The sequence below is a fragment of the Carettochelys insculpta genome, chromosome 5 (assembly GCF_033958435.1).
Source record: "Carettochelys insculpta isolate YL-2023 chromosome 5, ASM3395843v1, whole genome shotgun sequence".
NCBI classification, from domain to species: domain Eukaryota; kingdom Metazoa; phylum Chordata; order Testudines; family Carettochelyidae; genus Carettochelys; species Carettochelys insculpta.
Window position 1 is genome coordinate 36,669,101 of NC_134141.1, and position 17,969 is coordinate 36,687,069.

General features: G+C 41.0%; 1 protein-coding gene across 22 annotated transcripts in view; it reads left to right on the forward strand.

Moving 5' to 3' along the window:
- Window positions 1–17,969, forward strand: part of ADAMTSL1 (ADAMTS like 1) — a 627,217-nt gene that overhangs the window by 142,541 nt on the left and 466,707 nt on the right. For all 22 annotated transcript variants that reach the window (XM_074994936.1, XM_074994935.1, XM_074994939.1 and 19 more), the window contains exon 2: window positions 1,792–1,911. In XM_074994936.1, coding sequence (XP_074851037.1) covers window positions 1,792–1,911 — 120 coding nt within the window. The remainder of the gene's footprint in view (window positions 1–1,791; window positions 1,912–17,969) is intronic.

The following is a 17,969-nucleotide window of genomic DNA, read 5'->3' on the forward strand; positions in this document are numbered from 1 at the left end:
AGACTTTCACGCGAACAGCACAATGATAGTGACAAAGGCTGGGCAATTTGAGAGCTGCCAGAGCCTTACTTTCAAGCTGTCTGCGGGGTCTGGAAGATGATTGCTAATTTTTTTAAGCTTCGTTACTGTTTGGAAGATTTTGTTCTGGCGCACTGCTTTTAAAATGAAAAGGACTTTCTGCAGGATCTGAATCGCCATATGGGCCCCACATCTACATGAATGTAGTGACATATATTACCCCTGAGTTTGAGCAAGGAATGCTTATCCACTCCTGTAGTCAGCTTCCCAAACTTGACCTGAATCATTAATTGACCTTAGTTATATTTTTAGCCTCCTTTACCTTAAGTGATTAAGTCACAGGTGGAGAAGAGCACTTAAAAAATACGAATCCTACAGTTTCTATTGTTGAAATTCCTTACTTTTTATCACTGAATCTCAACTGCCATGAATGGGATGAACCATTCAGGATGCATAAGGAGCTACTTTGAGGAGATTTTATAATTATAAAATCTATAAAGCATAACCTTTTTATTGGAAAATTATATTTTTGTGGTAGTTCTTGGTTAGCTATTTCATGGATCCATCAGTGTTATGACACAGCAATACACGAGTATGTTATTCACTGTTCCTGAGTGGTTGTCATTCCTTAAATCAACAGTTTAGTTTTAGTATCTATTCATAAATGATGACCCTAGAATTATATATGTTTATATTGTATGTGTAGGCTATAGTTCCAGATACTAAAATATAAAAACAAAATATATTTATGTGCCTAAACATGTGAGCCTCTTTAGATAAAACAAATCTAGTGAGACTATAGCAAGTTGAGCCTTGATAAAAACATATTGCAACAGAAGTTAAATTGGAAAAGTTACTAGAATTCTAGTTGATAATGTTCTGTATCTTCAGTGAATAACTTCCTCAAACATTTCTTTGCTGTGGAATTCCTTATTCTTTATTGCTTATTTCAGCCCAAAGGCAGCTGGGAATTCTGTGGGAAAAACCCATCAGTAGCACTTATTGAGAATTTAAAATGTGTGTTCTAATTTTTTAAAAAAATTGTTTTATTTCTTTTGGCTCTGAGGATGGCACAAAGCATCATAATGAAGAAAATAATTACTTTTAGTAGCATTAAAGTGGTCCGTAAAGCACTCTTCTGGTATATAACGAAAAGACAGTCTCTGTCCCAAAGAGGGTATAAGCTTTGGCTATGTCTACACTACAGCATAAAGTCGATTAAGACATTTAGCTCAATTTTACAATGCAACAGTTTTTACTGCAAATACCATTCGGTCAATTTTAAGGGGTACTAAGGTCGACTTCCTCACCCTATCTGTCTGATGTGGTGTAATGCCATGTTCAAATTTAAAACTTGAATTAATGCTGGTGTGGAAGCAGAGTTACTTTAAATCAATTTTATTGCCCTCCAAAGAAACCTCACAGGCATCCCACAAAATGTGCTTTTAAGAAGATACCATTTCATCATGCAGCATTGTAACTGTGAATTACTGCTCAACAGGCCATAGGTTTTGACAAACAGAATTCCAGTTAGTTCCACAAACCACATTCCACATTTGTATCATTAGATATCTGAGTGAACCATTAAGTACTTATTTCTTTTCAGTTCAAGTCCATTTTCATTAATGGCCACTTTGGTCAAAGCTGGAATTAATTTAGGTAATCTAAGAGACAAAATATCACTGATATGATCTTTTCCTCTTTCTTTCTTGGATATGATCCTGATAGCCATATTGGAACACTGGTTTTATTAATATCCTATTATCTTTCCAGGTTTGTGGAAACCAAAACCAAGAAGCTGTTTTTCTGCGTGAATTTACATTGATTCGGAGAGAGAGCCTTCATGATGATTTCCTGTCGGATTTGCTGAATAATCACAAAACCGAAGATCCGGTAGGACAATCTTTCTTTCATGTTTGTTTTTTATTAATACAGTAAAATTCCTTTAATCAGGTCTCTGATGGTCCAGCATCCCCCGAGAGACATGTACTTGGAAATTCGTGTAAGACGAGGGGCTTGGGTGGTGCGTTGGGGCCATGGGAGGGGGTTGTGGGGGAGTTAAGCCTGGGATGGGTTAGGGCTGCAGGGGGGCTGAGGTGAGTGTGTGGAGTTGAGGTGGGGCATGCAGGGGAGAGGAGCATGGCGTGGTGAAGAAGCTGCAGGAGCACAGGGTAGAGAAGCAGCTGGGGGGGACATGCAGGAGTGGTGAGCCGCAGCTGGGCGCGGGGATGGTGAGCTGCAACAGGGGGGTTTGAACTAGGTTGTGGGGGTTATGGTGATGTCTAATAGTCTGGAAAACTTGGCTGTGCTGGATTAAAGGAATTTTATTGTACTTCATACTGAAAATAACATTTGGGCTGTGAAATTTCAAATCTGGTTCTTTACCTTGGTATCTCTTAGGTGTTACAAAAAAGCCAGCATAGATGATGAGAAGACAAACACAATTGGAGTAGTAATAGGCTTGTGTGTAAAATTTATGGTATATGATCTATCTGAGGTACATTTTAGGCTATGGTTACACTCCAGCTCTCTGTCAACCGAAGTCACTGTCAGGAGAGAGTTCTCATCAAAGCTTCTGTCCACAGAGTACAGCCACACATGAGAAGTGGATTGGAAGATTGATCTGCTCTGTTGACAGGGCAGCTGAACTTTCCCAGCTGCTTTCTTGACAAAACAGGCACCCGGAAGCACAGCAGACAGGGCTGCCCATTATTGTGGATGTCCTGTCTGTTGAGAGAAGGACCCCCAGAGCGTCCACGTGTGTGGTGGTGGTGTTCACAGATGTGTCGACAGCAGCATTATGCCTCAGAGTTTTGAGGCAGAACACCGCTGGTGAAACTGCTGAATTTTGTCCAGATACTGTCAACAAATCTCATTTTGGGTGTGCACACTCCATGAGTTCTATCAAAAAAACCTGGGGTTTTGCTGGCAAAACTTGCTAGTGTAACCGTAGCCTGGGAAGACAGATTTTTGAAAAAAGACATAATTTAGTCCCTGAAATTAGGTAGCAATACCCTTCCTCTGTGATCTTTGGCTGTTTGTTTGGGTTTCTTTCAATTTCATTTGCATGGGCAAAATATATGGTTCCATGTGCCCAAAAGTTCAGATGTTCCACAAAAAGCTTAAATGGAGAAAACACTTGCATTTTGAGAGGCTCTGTCTGAAAACAGGTTGAAAACTACTTCAGTATTAAAGTTCATTTTGAAGGAACATTAGAAAACACTAATGATGCTTAAAGAGAGAGTAGATGGACTGGAACTAAGAGGGAAGAGATAAGAATGGATTGGAAAAGAGGGTGTTTTTTTGTTATCCATTCTGTTCCAACTACCATGTGTGTGTGTGCGCACATGATTTCTGTTTTAAAGTGTGAGGGAATTCAAGCAGAATATTATGCAGTTTTTCTGATTTTTTTTAATTTAATTTTATTTTTTTAAGGTAGAAAACATACACAGAAAATCAGTTTTGGGTGGTATGTTGAATTGTGCTTAAATTTGATAAAATCAGCTGCTTTGTTTCATAGGAATACATTTGCTGGCCTAATCCTTTCAAAGGCTGTTTTAAAGGCAGTTCCACTGGAATACTGGCAAATCAGCATTCGATACATTCTGGGATTGTTGATGTGTGTTAGAGGTTATAGCACACAATATGACCCTGTGGGGCAGGGGAAAGACCAAGAAATTGAAAAGGAGATTCAGTATGGAATTATAATTAGAATTGGAGTTATAATACTTACTTCAAGCTGTATGTACTTATCTAGCAGTCTAGGAAAGCTGTGCCTCAAGTTATCTTTTCTGGGTCATGAAAGACTGACTGATTTGCTATTTGTGAGAACATATTTGCATTGGGATGTTGGAGGGATGACTTTTAATAAATCTTGTTGCTTAGGTCAAAGAACCCTGTTAACAGAAGGGAATACAAAAAATTAAACAATCCACTCTTTGGTAATCCATCTGTTTTCAGAGAGTCTTTGGCATTTTACAATCCCAGTAAAAGAGTTCACAGATTGGGCAAAATCAACACTTAGTTTTATCAGTGTTTTGTAATTTTATAGGGCATTCAGAGCAGTATCAAGCAACTGTTTTACTGCCAGGGCAATAAAGATTCTTTGTACAGATAGAATAATTTCACCCATGATTAATGATGTGGGGCCCAAATTACTGTGTTTTAGATCCATTGAGACCCATGCAGCCCAGTCCAGCAAGCAGCTTTTTTTTATTACAGTTTTGTCTGTTTCACTGACTTGGCTTGTTGTTGTCTTGGAATGTCTTGGTATTGTGCCTGATTGCAAGTGTATTAGGATACTGTTGACAAGTGAAAGCATTGTGTAAATTACCCGAAGGTTTTCATCTAAGATACTGTTTGTTGTTCTTGTCCCACAAGGATGCCCCCCCTTTTTTCCCCACTGTCTTCACCCATGTACACAAACTATGTCAAAAGAGAGGTCAGATTTAAAGCTCCCTGTGCAACCTTAATTCAGGCCTCTTCCACATATGCATAACGACAGTCTTTAACATGAAATGTTAACGTAATCTTTTCCCCACAGGACCCCTGCGATTTTCAGTATAAATTATGGCTGGTGCTTAACTAATGAGCAGCTGTTCAATATTTTGTTTTCTCCTTGTTCAGTGTGCAGCCTTATTTATGTCACAAAATTCAAAGTGATGTGAAGACAAAACTAATAACATCTTCCTGGGCTTTTGGAATTTGCTCATTGCTGCACAGTCTGAGTGCTTTAGAGACATCAATTAATTTATCTTTGTGATACCCCGGTGAGAGAACCATATTATCTTCCATTTTACAAATGAGGGGCTGAAGCACAGACATGAAGGTAAAAAAACAACAAGTAACTTGGATTGGCCTTTTGAGGCACCTTGGAGCTAGTATTATACAGTACTTTGTGCATTCAAGGCTCAGCTCCAGATGATTCCAAATGCAGCTGTGAGAGCTCAACACTTCTGCATGTCAGAATCTTGACTAGTAAGGCACTCGGATATGAGGAACACACCATTAGTGACCAGCTGTGGAATTTGATTTTTTTTTTAATGACTTGTTTAATATCTCAGACTTGTGTGGTAGAGGCAGGACAGAGTCCAGTGTTTTTTTTGGGGAGGGAAACATCAGCTGCCTTAACTATAAGACTTTTTCTATAATCTACTGCTTCATTCACTGCTTCCTTTCCAACTTCTGCAACAAATGAGGCAGGGATCCTACAGACAGTACCCTTTTGTACTGCACAACCTTTATTTATCATATGCACTGAAGGAGGAAGGGAGAAGGATTGGTCATCATGTAACTTCAGACTCCATCATAATGCACGTGCATAAAGGGGGCTGAGTTAAGGCTATCTGAGCTGCTTATCAATGAAATGTAAGACTTATTTTTTTAACATGAGCAAAACAATCTTTCTTAACCTCATTTGAGGGAACAGCTATACAGTACTGTTTTTGTGGAGATATATAGTTTTAAAAATGAGCATGAGCCACATATCCAGCATTGGAAATTTCATGGTGGGTGGTTCAAGTTTGCCAAAGCTATCTGCAACCAGAAACCAAGGTCTTATAAAGGAGAGTGGCTGGTAGATCTTAATTATAGGTGGTACCTCTTGCACCATATATAATAAAGTGATGCAGCCTTTCAGAAGGTGTCTGCTTTCTATGCAACTTAAAATAACATATCAGCAAAACATAATACTTACATGTTTTAGAATAAGAAATGCAACCAGATAATGTTTCAAATAAAAACATTTCTAACAAAAATGAAGTGACAGTTTAATCAAGGGAAGATCATCTTGGATATCAGATAACATGGAATTTCCCAAAATGAATCACAGCAATAATTAGTCTGGTATCATGCCTCCAACTGAGGCCAATATCTCTGCTCTGGAGGGAACTGTGAAATCCTCCATACATTTATGAAATTCTGTAACATCGAGTGGGAAAGGAAGGACTTCTCTTCTGATTCCTACAGTGAACTAGCTTCCTTCCTTTTTGCATCAAAGATTTAAATGTAATTACTCTTCAGCATTTCAGATGGCAAAGCAATAATGTTGTTAGTGGTACCCTAAATTATACATGCACTTTATATAATCTCACAATCTTCTGAGTTAGCTTGTTGATTTCACTTGCTGTAAACTGCACCCAGACATTAAAAACACAGTGTTTTTAATGTGATTTGTTTAGAGTTCTTGTGTTATGGGAAAGGAGGCACTAATACATCCACTAAGGATTGTGCACATGCTTCAGGCAGCCCAAGAAAGTACACCAGTTTGGTTAGCTGTAGATAATGGACCTTAGTGTCTCCCTGTCAGTAACGCTCTTGGAGAAGGAGCCAATAGAGAAATGCTAACCAGTAATGAATTGTCTTCTGTACCTGGCACACTTGGGATACCATGCCCATATGCAGGGGGCATGCAAAGGGTGCGATTGCACCCAGCCCCCATGTCCAGCATGTTGCTCCCTTCATTCCTCCTGTGCTGTGCAGGGAGAGGGGGGCATGGAGGGTATGATGGGGGAACCTAAGGCACCCTGGGAGCTGTAGTTCCTTAGCCAGCTCTCTGACTAGAAAGCTGGCCCTGGAGCAGTGAAGGGACTACATTTCCCAGCATGCCTGTGCTGCTAGGAACAGGAAAGGGAGGGGGTGGATATTTTGAAATATTGGGGTTTTTTTTCCACTTAAGATATTATGGTAAGATCCCAGAAGGCAACTTCTGTAAAACCTTTATTACCCTATTTTAATAAAACCATTTTACCAATCACTGTTCACACTCAAATTTTTTCGTTAACCTCTGTTATGCACACTTACTGAAGGACTGTTGAACTCCTTTATATATATAATTAAAAAAAAAAAAAAAGGCTCACATTCACAAAAAAATGCCCCTCCCCTGCCCCCATTCCCCAAAATTCCTGCCTACAGGCCTAGATAATGACCACAATGTGCTAGGAAAGGAGTGCTGATCTCTGGGACAGTCCTCTGGCCATAGGCATGTATCTATTAGTCAGCCACAGCTGATAATGCCTGTGACCCCAGTGTGCTGTTATTCATAAGGGAAATGTGATGGTTGTATGATGGATAATCTGGTTTACTTATCACTCATAAGCTGTGTCCACACTAGCTCCCAACTTTGAAGGGGGCATGCTAAGTAGGGTGTTGGGAGATTAACAAGTGGTGCACTGCATGTTCAGCACTTTATTAAGTTAATTCTCCCCCACAGCAACTTCAAAGCGGCAAACTTCGAAGTAGCCCGGGCACTTCCAAGTACCAGCAGGTTAGCTGCAGCTTCACGCATGCCGGCACTTCAAAGTCCCTTTTCTCCTCAAAATTTTGAGGAGAAAAGGGACTTTGAAGTAGCCCGGGCACTTTGAAGTACAAGTGGTGTTAGCTGTGCCTACACACACGCCAGCCCTTTGAAGTTGCTATGGGGGAGAATTAGCTTAATGAAATGCTGCATAGGCACCACAGCACTTCGTTAATAATCACCCAACACCTTACTTAGCGTGCTCCCTTTGAAGTTGGGAGCTAGTGTACACAGCCATACTGCAGCCGCTGCTTGGGTGTTAGTCAAGGGTAGTTTTTGCTACTTGTAGCAACCATTGTAGCATAGTACAGCACAGTTCCCATCTTTCAACTACAATATCACACGAGCTCCAGTTGCATCAGTTTGATCACTACTAGCTCAATGGCCTGAGATTTTGAATGAATGCTCCTGCTTTCTTCCTTTTTGCCTGACCTTCTGTGTAGTAGTTCTTAAATTTTTGGCGTTTTGGCCTTTAACTCTCATTTTGATACAAACAAAAAGACACAAGCTTGTTGATGTGGCACTATGAGCATTAACGTCAGATATCTGAGATCTAAAGTTTTTTTTCTAGCTGAGGAAAGATTTTGAGTATTTCATGTCTCTTGCTAAACCAATAATTAACATTACAGGTTCAACTTCCCTGGTCCAGCACCCTCTATACCTGACTAGGCCAGGGGTGGTCAGTTCTGCCCTCTTGCTGGCCTCAACCCCTGCTCCTGGGCTCCCTGCCCACAGCTTCCTGACCCCACCAGCTCCCTGCCACACCTTCCCAGGGCCACAGTTTCCCACCTGCCCCTATCAATGAGCTGCCAGCTTACCAGCCTGGGCCCAAGCTCCCTGGCTGCTGTGCCTTCCACCCTTTGCTGCCAGACCAACTGTGGCTGACCTCCCCTGGGCTTCTGCTGCTGGTCTGGCTGGCCCTAGCCCCCAGGATCGGGTCCTGCAAGATCTGTGGTCCTGACAGATGTTGCCAAATGAGAGAGTGCTTGATTTGGAGTTGAATTTGTATAATGAATGTAGCAGAGTGATGACTTGCCTATTCTCTGAACTGTGTTGGGTTTTCTTGAAAACTGAGAAAACAGAGTTATTAGAAAGAGAAGGGGGAAGTTCAGTCAGAATTAAAAAAAATAATGCACCTGTATTTTGAGGCTTTAGCTGTAAGAAAATATAAACAGTTTAGGTGCTCTAGGTTTTCATTTATTTTTCTGAAATAGTGTCCTGGTAATTTTTTTCAAATGTTTGACTGTGTACATGCTCAGTGGCAGTAATAATGTCGCGTGCACACACACAGGTTTTGAAGGCTTCCAAACAAGAATTAACTGTATCAAGCAATGATTTTAAGGCCATTTAAAATTTGTAGAATTCTATGAATGTCAGATTTTGACACAATGGAATTTATTCCTTTTTGCACCAGTGCAAAACAGCATGGAATTAAGACCTCTTTGTTCAGTTACTGGGTTTTAATATAGGTTTTATCTTGGTTTTTATACATAATGTGTAGTTTTATCTTGTGTTTCTTAAGTATAGATATAAAAGTGATAGGTTGTATCATGGTGGTGCCCTTGAGACTTGCGAGCCTGCTCTCTGGACAACTCCACCACCCTGGCCTATTGAGCTAGAACCTGTGGTCTCCCCCAGCAAAGGCACACAGTTGGGGTCATAGAAAAACAGCGCAACATTGACTCTGAGAGTAACTCAGCTATGGGAAGGCTGAGTTACAGACACTTGACACAGCATCCAGGTGTACTGCCCCAATGGGAGCAGAACCCCAGATAAATCTTTTATGCAGGGTGAGGTGGATTTACACAGAGCAAGCTTACGAGTTGTGTGCATTCTTTATCATTGAGAGAGATGCACAACTGTTTGTCCCTCTTCCATAACAAAAGTGATTTTATTAAATATCAAAAATAGGATTTAAGTGGTTGCAAGTGATAACAGATACATCAAAGTAATACACAAGCTAAGCTCATTATTCTAAGTAACTTATCACATGCAATTTCATATCCTAACAGTAGTTCTAGTAATCGTTTCTCACAAGCTAGGCAGTCTCCTAACTTAGGCAGAATTCTTAGAACGTTTCCAGCAGTCATGTGAGTGCTAAGGAAGGTGAGGCGGGTCTTGGTGTCTGGCTAGTATTTAGTTTCCTGTTTATAAATAATTATGCCCTGGGGGGAATCCTTTGTGCTTGATTTCAACCTTTTTACACTTGACATCCAAAATGGGTTCCAGCATCATGTGACCTGGCCACATTTCTTGGCAGGCCCAACCATAGTTCAGGTATAATACAAGAACATAACTGTTCACAAATCATTGTCATGAGTACCAGGCTATTAAGTCCCCTGAATACTACTAATGATCTTCATTAACACATCTGGATATCTTGATAAGTTTATACTTCTTATTTTTAACTTCAGAACAGGAGTTCTACACACAGTACCTGCACACAAATACAATATACACATTCAGCCGATTCCAAGCTTTTCAATGACAGGTTACATGATGCATTTTACATAAACGTATTCATGTTAGACATTCATATTCAAAAATATTTCCATAATGAACATGGAGGTGCAATGTCACAACGATGATGAAGAATATTGCCCTCCAAGTGAAGTGAGAAGTCAAGATATGAATTTAAAATAAATACAGAAAATACAATATTGCATTGACTTTTTCTTGATACAGTAGTACCTGGTTTATTAAAAGTTTTTTTCACTCTGATTTAAGTGACGTGGAAGGATAGAGGACGCTTACATACCTTCTAGTTAAGTAGTGCTCAGCGGTTGTAGGCTGAGGTCCAGTTGCGTTGCTTCAAAAATGTTGAGGCCACGATTGAGACTTTGGGGCAGACTGTCCTGCTCACTTTTCCCATGTGGAGTGCAGGCAGCTCCCTGCCCTGCTGGCTTTCTCTTCTGGGGTTCCCTGATGCAGCTGACTGCTCATCAGCTCCAGAGGCTGCTGCTGCTGCTTAAACTAAACCAACTGAATTTAGGTTTTTTGTTTTACGTGGCCAGCTTTGGGAGCTGCAAGAGGAGTCGGTGGCGGCAGTGCTCAGAGCCTCAAGTGGCTCCTTAAAGAGCTGCAGGTTGCTGACCCCTGGCATAGCTGGTGCCCATGCCTTCTTCCCTGGAACCCATAGCACAGGAGGTTGAGTGCATTGGTGAGAGGGGGTGTGGAGGCATCACTATCCTACTAACTATTCTCTGATGATGTATATTACTGGTTATGCACTACTTATGGCATTTTGGGGTGTTAGAACAAGCAGTGTTGCCAACTGTGACCTTTCAGGGATTGCCCGGACCAGTAAGGGCTTCTGCTGCTTCATGCCCTGTAGCTGTATGTCTTTATACTCCATTGCTATGTCTCAGAGCTCTGACACCAGTAGCCAGCCTGTAAGCATAAAGGCCTTGTACTAGCTTCCAACTGCCTATTTATTCCTTGCAGGTTTAACCAAATAGCCTATCTGGTCCTGAGTCCTCCCAAGTCCATTTCCCCCTGTGTGCTTAACTACTAGATTTTTTCCTTATGGTTGTTCACCCTGAAGGACTGTAACCTTCCACCTGTTATCAGTTTGCTTGGGATTACATCCTTCACTCTGTTTGCACAAGAAAGACCTGTGTAGGGTAAGAATAATCTGAAATTTTGTTTAATAGAAAAATCACAGATTCAAAGATGAAATAGTAAGACAAAACACCCACATACTAGGTACATGGAACTAAAAAACAACAAACCATAGGCTTTGTGCTTCTAATATTAGCTAAATTCTGATCTCTAATATGTGGTCTGTGTTGCTCTGAATGGTTTGCCCAGTGTTTGCCCTCAGTCACAGGGGAGAGTTGGAATTTCAGCACCCTGTTTACATGCTAATTCTGCTCTGTGTCACCTTTACTTCGACCCTCTTCCCTTTTAACAAGATGGGCAGCGCTTTCTCTTTCAGACTGATAATTCATGATTACCCAGTGCAAGGGAAATTCCCTTCCTCCTCCATGTTCCATGATGAGCGTTAGGTAATTCATGTGAATCGCTAATCTGAGAGGTGTCTCTATTTGTCTGGTCCACCCCCACCCCTGCTGTCACTGTGAGCGATGCTGGAGTAGCACTCTGGTTACACTATGGATACATACGTAATCCTACCCTGCACATGCATTTCCTGATGATCACCAGGTTCAGAACATTACATGCATTCAGTAAAGACTGCATGCTCTTAGCTAACTTAGTTGTTTCTCTTGTGTGGCTCAGACCCATTGTTGTTTCTAGTGACTGTCAGGATCCTGATTGTCACACCAAACATTTAGCAGTTTTGAGTCAGGCCAACCAAATCAGGAAACTGTCCTAAAAACAAGGAGCTTTAATGCAGAATCAGCTGGTCTCCTATCCAGAATGGACAACAGCTGCTTTGTTTCTCCTGAGGCTTCAGGGGATGCAGTGAAAGGCAGCTGGGGAGGTGATACAGCCTACCTCTTCTCTTGATCAATAGGGCTGGTTCAAGCACTTAATTTCTGTTCCACAGTGAGATTTAGAGACCACATTTCCAAATCATAACCAAACATACCTTTTTCTTAATGCAGTCACCCTCAAGGTCCCCAGCTGGCACCAGGGCTACTGGTTGGTCAGCCCTGCTGGAGGAGAATCTGAAAATCACTGTATATGAGCACAACCTGAAAGCATCCTATTGCTTGAACCAAGTTCTCATTGGAGTGTTTCTGTTCTTCAGTTGGAGCTGGTTCATGAGCTCATAGTGTAAGAACTGAGTAGGGTATCATAAATCATTTTGTCTTGTCAGCACTGTGACGTTGCATTAAAGTACAGATGGGATGATTAACTGTTCTCCTTTCTGATATCCTTCAATATACTTAAACATGTTTAACATTAAACTTCGTGACTAGGAGAATGAGTGTCTCTGTGAACATAGAATTTGTTGATTATAGGCTGTGCTTCTTTGCAAAAAGCACAGACTTTTTAGAGAACTTACTTTATAAACATCTCCAGTAAATATTTTGGCCTATATTTACTTTATAAAAATGTGACATACTTCCTGCAGATTAAATTACTTTTAAATTGCTAAAGCTTTTTTATCTTAATGTTTTATCTGCTTAAAAAGGCAAAGTTTTTAAAATATGTTTAGAGATCTGTGAATTTTCAAAAATTTAGACAGGGAATTGGCATTTCCTATGTCTCAATTCCGGCCCTTCTATGTACTCGGACTTTAAAGGTCCTTAATGCTTTCTGGTCCATTTTCCCTGATCTGATCTGAAAAATGGCATTTTTCTATGTCAGTTTAAAAATGGGGGCATGACCCTTTTATGTTTGGGACCCATTACTGTGGCTATGTATTTCTTTCCTTTGTTAGAAAGCCAATCAAGATACCACTGCTGAATGACAACTATACTTGAAAGCTTTGGACTCCAAGTCCTCCTGTGGCCAAAGTTTCTAAAACTGTGTGTAGTTTTGTAGCTAGCAAAAATGGGGGAGGTCTTGACAAACCCTGTTGAGTCTTGCCCACATGAGGGGAAAATACCCTATACTGACATTGGCCCTCTGAGCATGATTTAACTACCACTTGTAAGGTGATCTAGAGCAGTTTGCCTTGATCTACATTTGTAACTAATCAGTGTTCAAACAGTTTCATATCCATCTCCCACTGTTCTCAGTGCAGATGCAGCAAGTGTATGAGTATACATAGGGTAGATTTTTCTGCTCCTTGTGAAAATTAGTGTGGACCAGTTACCATCTTTGACTCCTGTGTTCCTCTGTCTAAGCACTGCTATTCCTCCCCTACTGCCTTTCTGGTAGTCTGTCTTCTGGTATTTGAAATGCCTCAGTTTGGTGTCCTCCAGTGGCAACTGCTGCGAGGCTTTGGGAGGCAGGCACCAGCCACGCTCCCTCCCATTTGTGCCCTGCACCCTCCTGACCTGTGCTCTGCCTCCACCCACCTCTTTCTCCAGAAGCACTGTGACACATCTGGTGAATGCTGGGTAGTCTCCCCTTCCCACAGAGTGGCACATACTTCTTTTGGGCCATACCACCCAGGGGGAGGGGGCTTCCCCCACACTCACTGGAACTGGCATAGCTCTTCTGCTGAGTGCAGGGGGACAGATGCTAGGGATGTGTGTGTGAATGTGATTCCCTGTATACTCCTCACAAGTCACCCCTGGTGTCCTTAGCAGATGCTGGTTAAGATAGTACATGTGACAAATTGCTGTTTAAGCTGAACTGGGACGGAATTATAATAAATCATCAGGACCTGAACGTATTCACCCAAGATTTCTGAAGGAGTTCGGATATGAAATTGCAGAACTGCTAATTGTGTTACGTAACCTAGTGTTTAAATCAGTCTCTATACCAGGTGATTGAAGGATAGCTAATGGAACGCTGTTTAAAAAGGCTCCAGAGGTGATTCTGAGTTACAAACCAATAAGTCTAACTTCAGTATCAGGCAAACAGGCCGAAACTATGTGGAAAAACAGAATTAGCAGACAGGTAGATGAACACTATTTGGTGGGAAAGAAACAGTTTTTGTAAAGGGAAATTATGCTACACCAATCTATTAAAATTCTTTGAGTTCGTCCTCAAATCTGTGGACAACAAGATTGATGGTCTACTTAGGCTTAGACAAAGTCCCTCACCAAAGGCTGTTTAAAAAAGCAGGCAATCGTGGGCTAATAGTCTTTCCAATGATTGGTAACTGATTTAAATTACAGTAAACAAGGAGTAGGAATAAATGGTCACTTTTCAAAATGGGCAAATAGCGGAGTACAGGGATCTGTACTCTGACTGTGCATATGCATAAATGATCTGGAAAACGGGGATAAATAGTGAGGTGGTAAAACTTGCAGATGACACAAGACTGCTTAGTTAATTCCAAAACTAATCATGAGAAGTGAGATCCCTTTGCAACTGGGCAGGAAAACGACACACAAAATTCAGTGTGGATAAATACAAAGTGATGCACAATGGAAAACATAACCCATATGTACCCCTCCCCCCAATGATGGGAGCTAAATTATCCTAAAGAGATCTTGGAGTCACTGCGGATAGAGGAAACGTTCATAGTGGGTGCAAGTGAAACCATACGTTCAGTGTGCATTGCAGTCATAAAAGCTAACAATGTTAAGAACCAGTGAGAAAAGAATACATCATAAAACAGAAAATATTATAAATGCCACTATATGAATTCATGGTGAACCTAGACCTTGAATACTGCATACAGGTATGGTTGCCCTATCTCAAAAAAGGTATTTGAAAAGGTAGGGAAAATGGCAAAAAGAAGAAAAAAAATTACGCCAGTAGCATCCAAAACAAATTCACCTGGTCACTACAGCCCCTATCCCTTCCCCAGGCAGGCACCTCCCTAAACTCTCCCCCCACCCTGAGATTACTCACTGCGTTTGGAGCTGCCCTGAGCCACTGCTGCCACACTGTATCTGGAGCTGCCCCTGGCTTGAGCCCAGAGTAGCTGAGTCTGCCATGTGCTTGTCCCACCGCCATATCGTGGGGCACATGTGCAGAGTGGCCAGAAGGGCTCCCCACTTATGCGGCTCTCCTGAGCAGCATTCACCACATGTGGCGAATGGGGAGTGTGTTGGAAACCATGGGTTTAAGTGTATGGAACGGCTTCCACCTGAAGAGTGATTAAAATGACTGAGACTCTTCACCTTGGATAAGAGATTACTGAAGGGGGAATATGTTAGAGGTCAAAAAGTAATTTGTGTGGTTAAAGTGAAGAAGGAAGTGTTAACCCTTCATATAACACAAAAACTAAGAGTCACCCAGTTAAATTAATAAGTAGTAAGTATAAAAGAAACATTGAGGCACTTCGCGTAATACAGTCTCTGGAACTCCGGGCCAGGGGATGTTTTGAGGGTTAGAAGAATAACTGATTTTAAAAACTTAATTGGATAAGTTCATAGAGGACAGGTCCATCAGTGGCTGAGACAAGATGATCAAGGTTGCAAATTCATGCTCAACAAATCCCTTAACTTTTAACTGGCACATGTTGGGACTGGATGAAGTGGGAAGGATCACTCAATAAATGCCACGTTCTGTTCATTCCCTCTGACGTATGGCACCTGACAATGTCAAAAAAAAAGAGGATACAGGGTTAGACAGACCATTGGTCTGACCCAATATGGCCATCATAGAGATGCAAATACCAATAAGGATAGAGAACTAATACAAAAAGACTGAGAAGTATTGGATGATACAGTGGTAAGAACACAGACTTCTGGCTGGCTACTCAGCATCTTCCCTCACTGTGTCCTCTTATTTCTGTGTTATGGTTGGCATACAGCTTTGTTGCTTTTCTAAGAAGGCTGAATAGTTTTTAAGAGAGTATGTAGCTGATTTATGTCATGAGTACAGTATGAATGTCAAAACTTTGAAGTTTCATGAGAACACAGTGGAATCTACTTTAATCAAATGACTATAGTGAAGATGGCTAGAATTGAGTAGAGGAGCAGATCACAACATCCTTCTGCAGTTCATCCATATTGAAATTCACCCCCTGAATGTGGTTTCCAGAATTGGTTACTCACTGGATTTCTTGTGGGCAATATGAAGACATATTGGAAATTTTATCTGCTTTAAATGCAATTAGCCATATAAACCCCATGGTGGTGTCCATACTTGTAAGCTTAGATTCTCCTATGCATTAGGGTAGTTTTGTGCAGCTTCGCATAGGCAGATCCACCACTAACATAGCAGCCCTACTCTGCCCTCCACCTTGTGGCTGGCATGGAATGTGATCAGAGGACCTTATTCCCTGATGATCACCAGCTGCCATTGTAGATGTAGATACTGCCATTGTGCTAGCCTTTGTATTGCTGAAACTTGGCCTGGGAAGTGGAGCAGCCATAGAGCTGAATGTCACCTCTTCAAAATGCTTACTTTCATCATCCCAAATCACACTAAGTGTCACTCTGTTTACATTGAATGTTGGAGCCAAAGACTGCGAAGACTGTGGGAGCAGTGACTGTTTCTTTCTATTGGTGTATAAAGTGCCCGATGCAACTTTGATCCGTATGAGAACCTCTGAACACTTGTAATGCAAATAAATATTTGTTCCTATTTGTACAAGTATAAGACTTAGAGCCAGGAAGTGGACTTGAGAAGCCACTGGTTCTTTTAGACTTTCAGGGAATGGTAGCAGATGCAAAGGATTAGAGAACATTAGAAACGTTTAAACCTCTTCCTTTGTGGGTCACCTAGAGCCTTGCCAAGGCATCATTCCTTGAAAAAATTACAGTATGGTAGGATTTATTGGAAGGGTTCAGAGTAAAATTTACTTTTCTCTTGTAAAATTTAAAGAGAGTAATTGTGTTTGCCTGTGTATTGCCTGGCTGTCCAGCATGCTGTTAGTTCCTTCGCTTGCTTAATTTTCATTGATGAGAAAGCTAACGGGGGTGCTAGAGAACTGTGCTCACCTGCTCTGTTAAGCAGGTTACCATCATTTTCAGCGCCAGCGAATGCTTTCTGAAAGCAGAGAGGGGTTTGCAATGGGAGACAGGAGCCCTGGACTTTCTTCCCTGCTCTCGCTTACCTCCAGTGTAAGCTGAGTCCTGTCATTTTGTGTCTCTCTGAATCTTTCTCCTCCTGTCTCTTTGGACTGTAAACTGTTTGGGGCAGGGATTGACTCATTGCCATGTGCGCAGGGCCTAGTCCTTAACTCAGGGAAACCATAATTCAAGTAGTTAACAAAACACTTACATGCGCGTGAGCAAAACTTAGTTCTTTGAATGTTTCCATAAAAAACTGTAAAACGGGTTGCAACTATGGCTAAAGCACATCCATGGTTAAAATCAAGTGCCTGTTTGCAGAATATTTAGGTGGTATTTGTTTGCTTTCCTTTATGCCTATTTAAAAAAGTAATTGATAATTATTCCAATTCCATTCATGCAAAAAGTAGTCCTCTCCATTTTAAATAGTGTAGCTGCTGCAGTACAGTCACACATAACAATGTGGCTTTAATAATGAGTTGCTACATGCCATACTTGTTAAATCATAACAAATGTATAGAATCATTTGCCATTTAATTAACATTCCACAATTCTTATTAAAGCCTTACTGGGGCTCACATCAATATAAGTCCAAGATCTTTAATTTTAGAAGTTTTTCTCCACCTTTCTCTGTGGGCAGCTAGCGATCTGTAGCTTTCCAATCAATGAGACAGATCTGTACCAAATATCTTGTCTCTGCTCCGTCAATTCTTGTAGTCAAATATTTGTAAAAGTCTGGTTATATCGGATTCAGATCTTCTGGACACAGTTTGAACTTGGGGTCTCAGGGGAATTTCCTGAGAAATCAAGTACAAACAAACTTTCTAGTTAAGTGCCAGCTCATTGTAGTTTTATTTCTGTTGTACACAGGCTATAATTAGTCAGTACTCTGGGAAATGAGTATCATTTAGATATCTGCATTTTCTTTCACAGGCCCAGGGAATCCTTTGCACATATCTCTTTCTTTCCTCTGAGGAATTTTTGTGATTCTAAACTATCAGGATAGTTATTCAGCATGATCTAAAATATATGAATAGAAAATCTTATTCAGTACTCTATAAAGGTGTTCATACTGCACTTAGCACCAGAGTATAGTTTGAATCTCTCCAGTCCAGTATGCTTGGGACCTGAGCAGTGCTGAATCAGGGAATTTGCCAAACCAT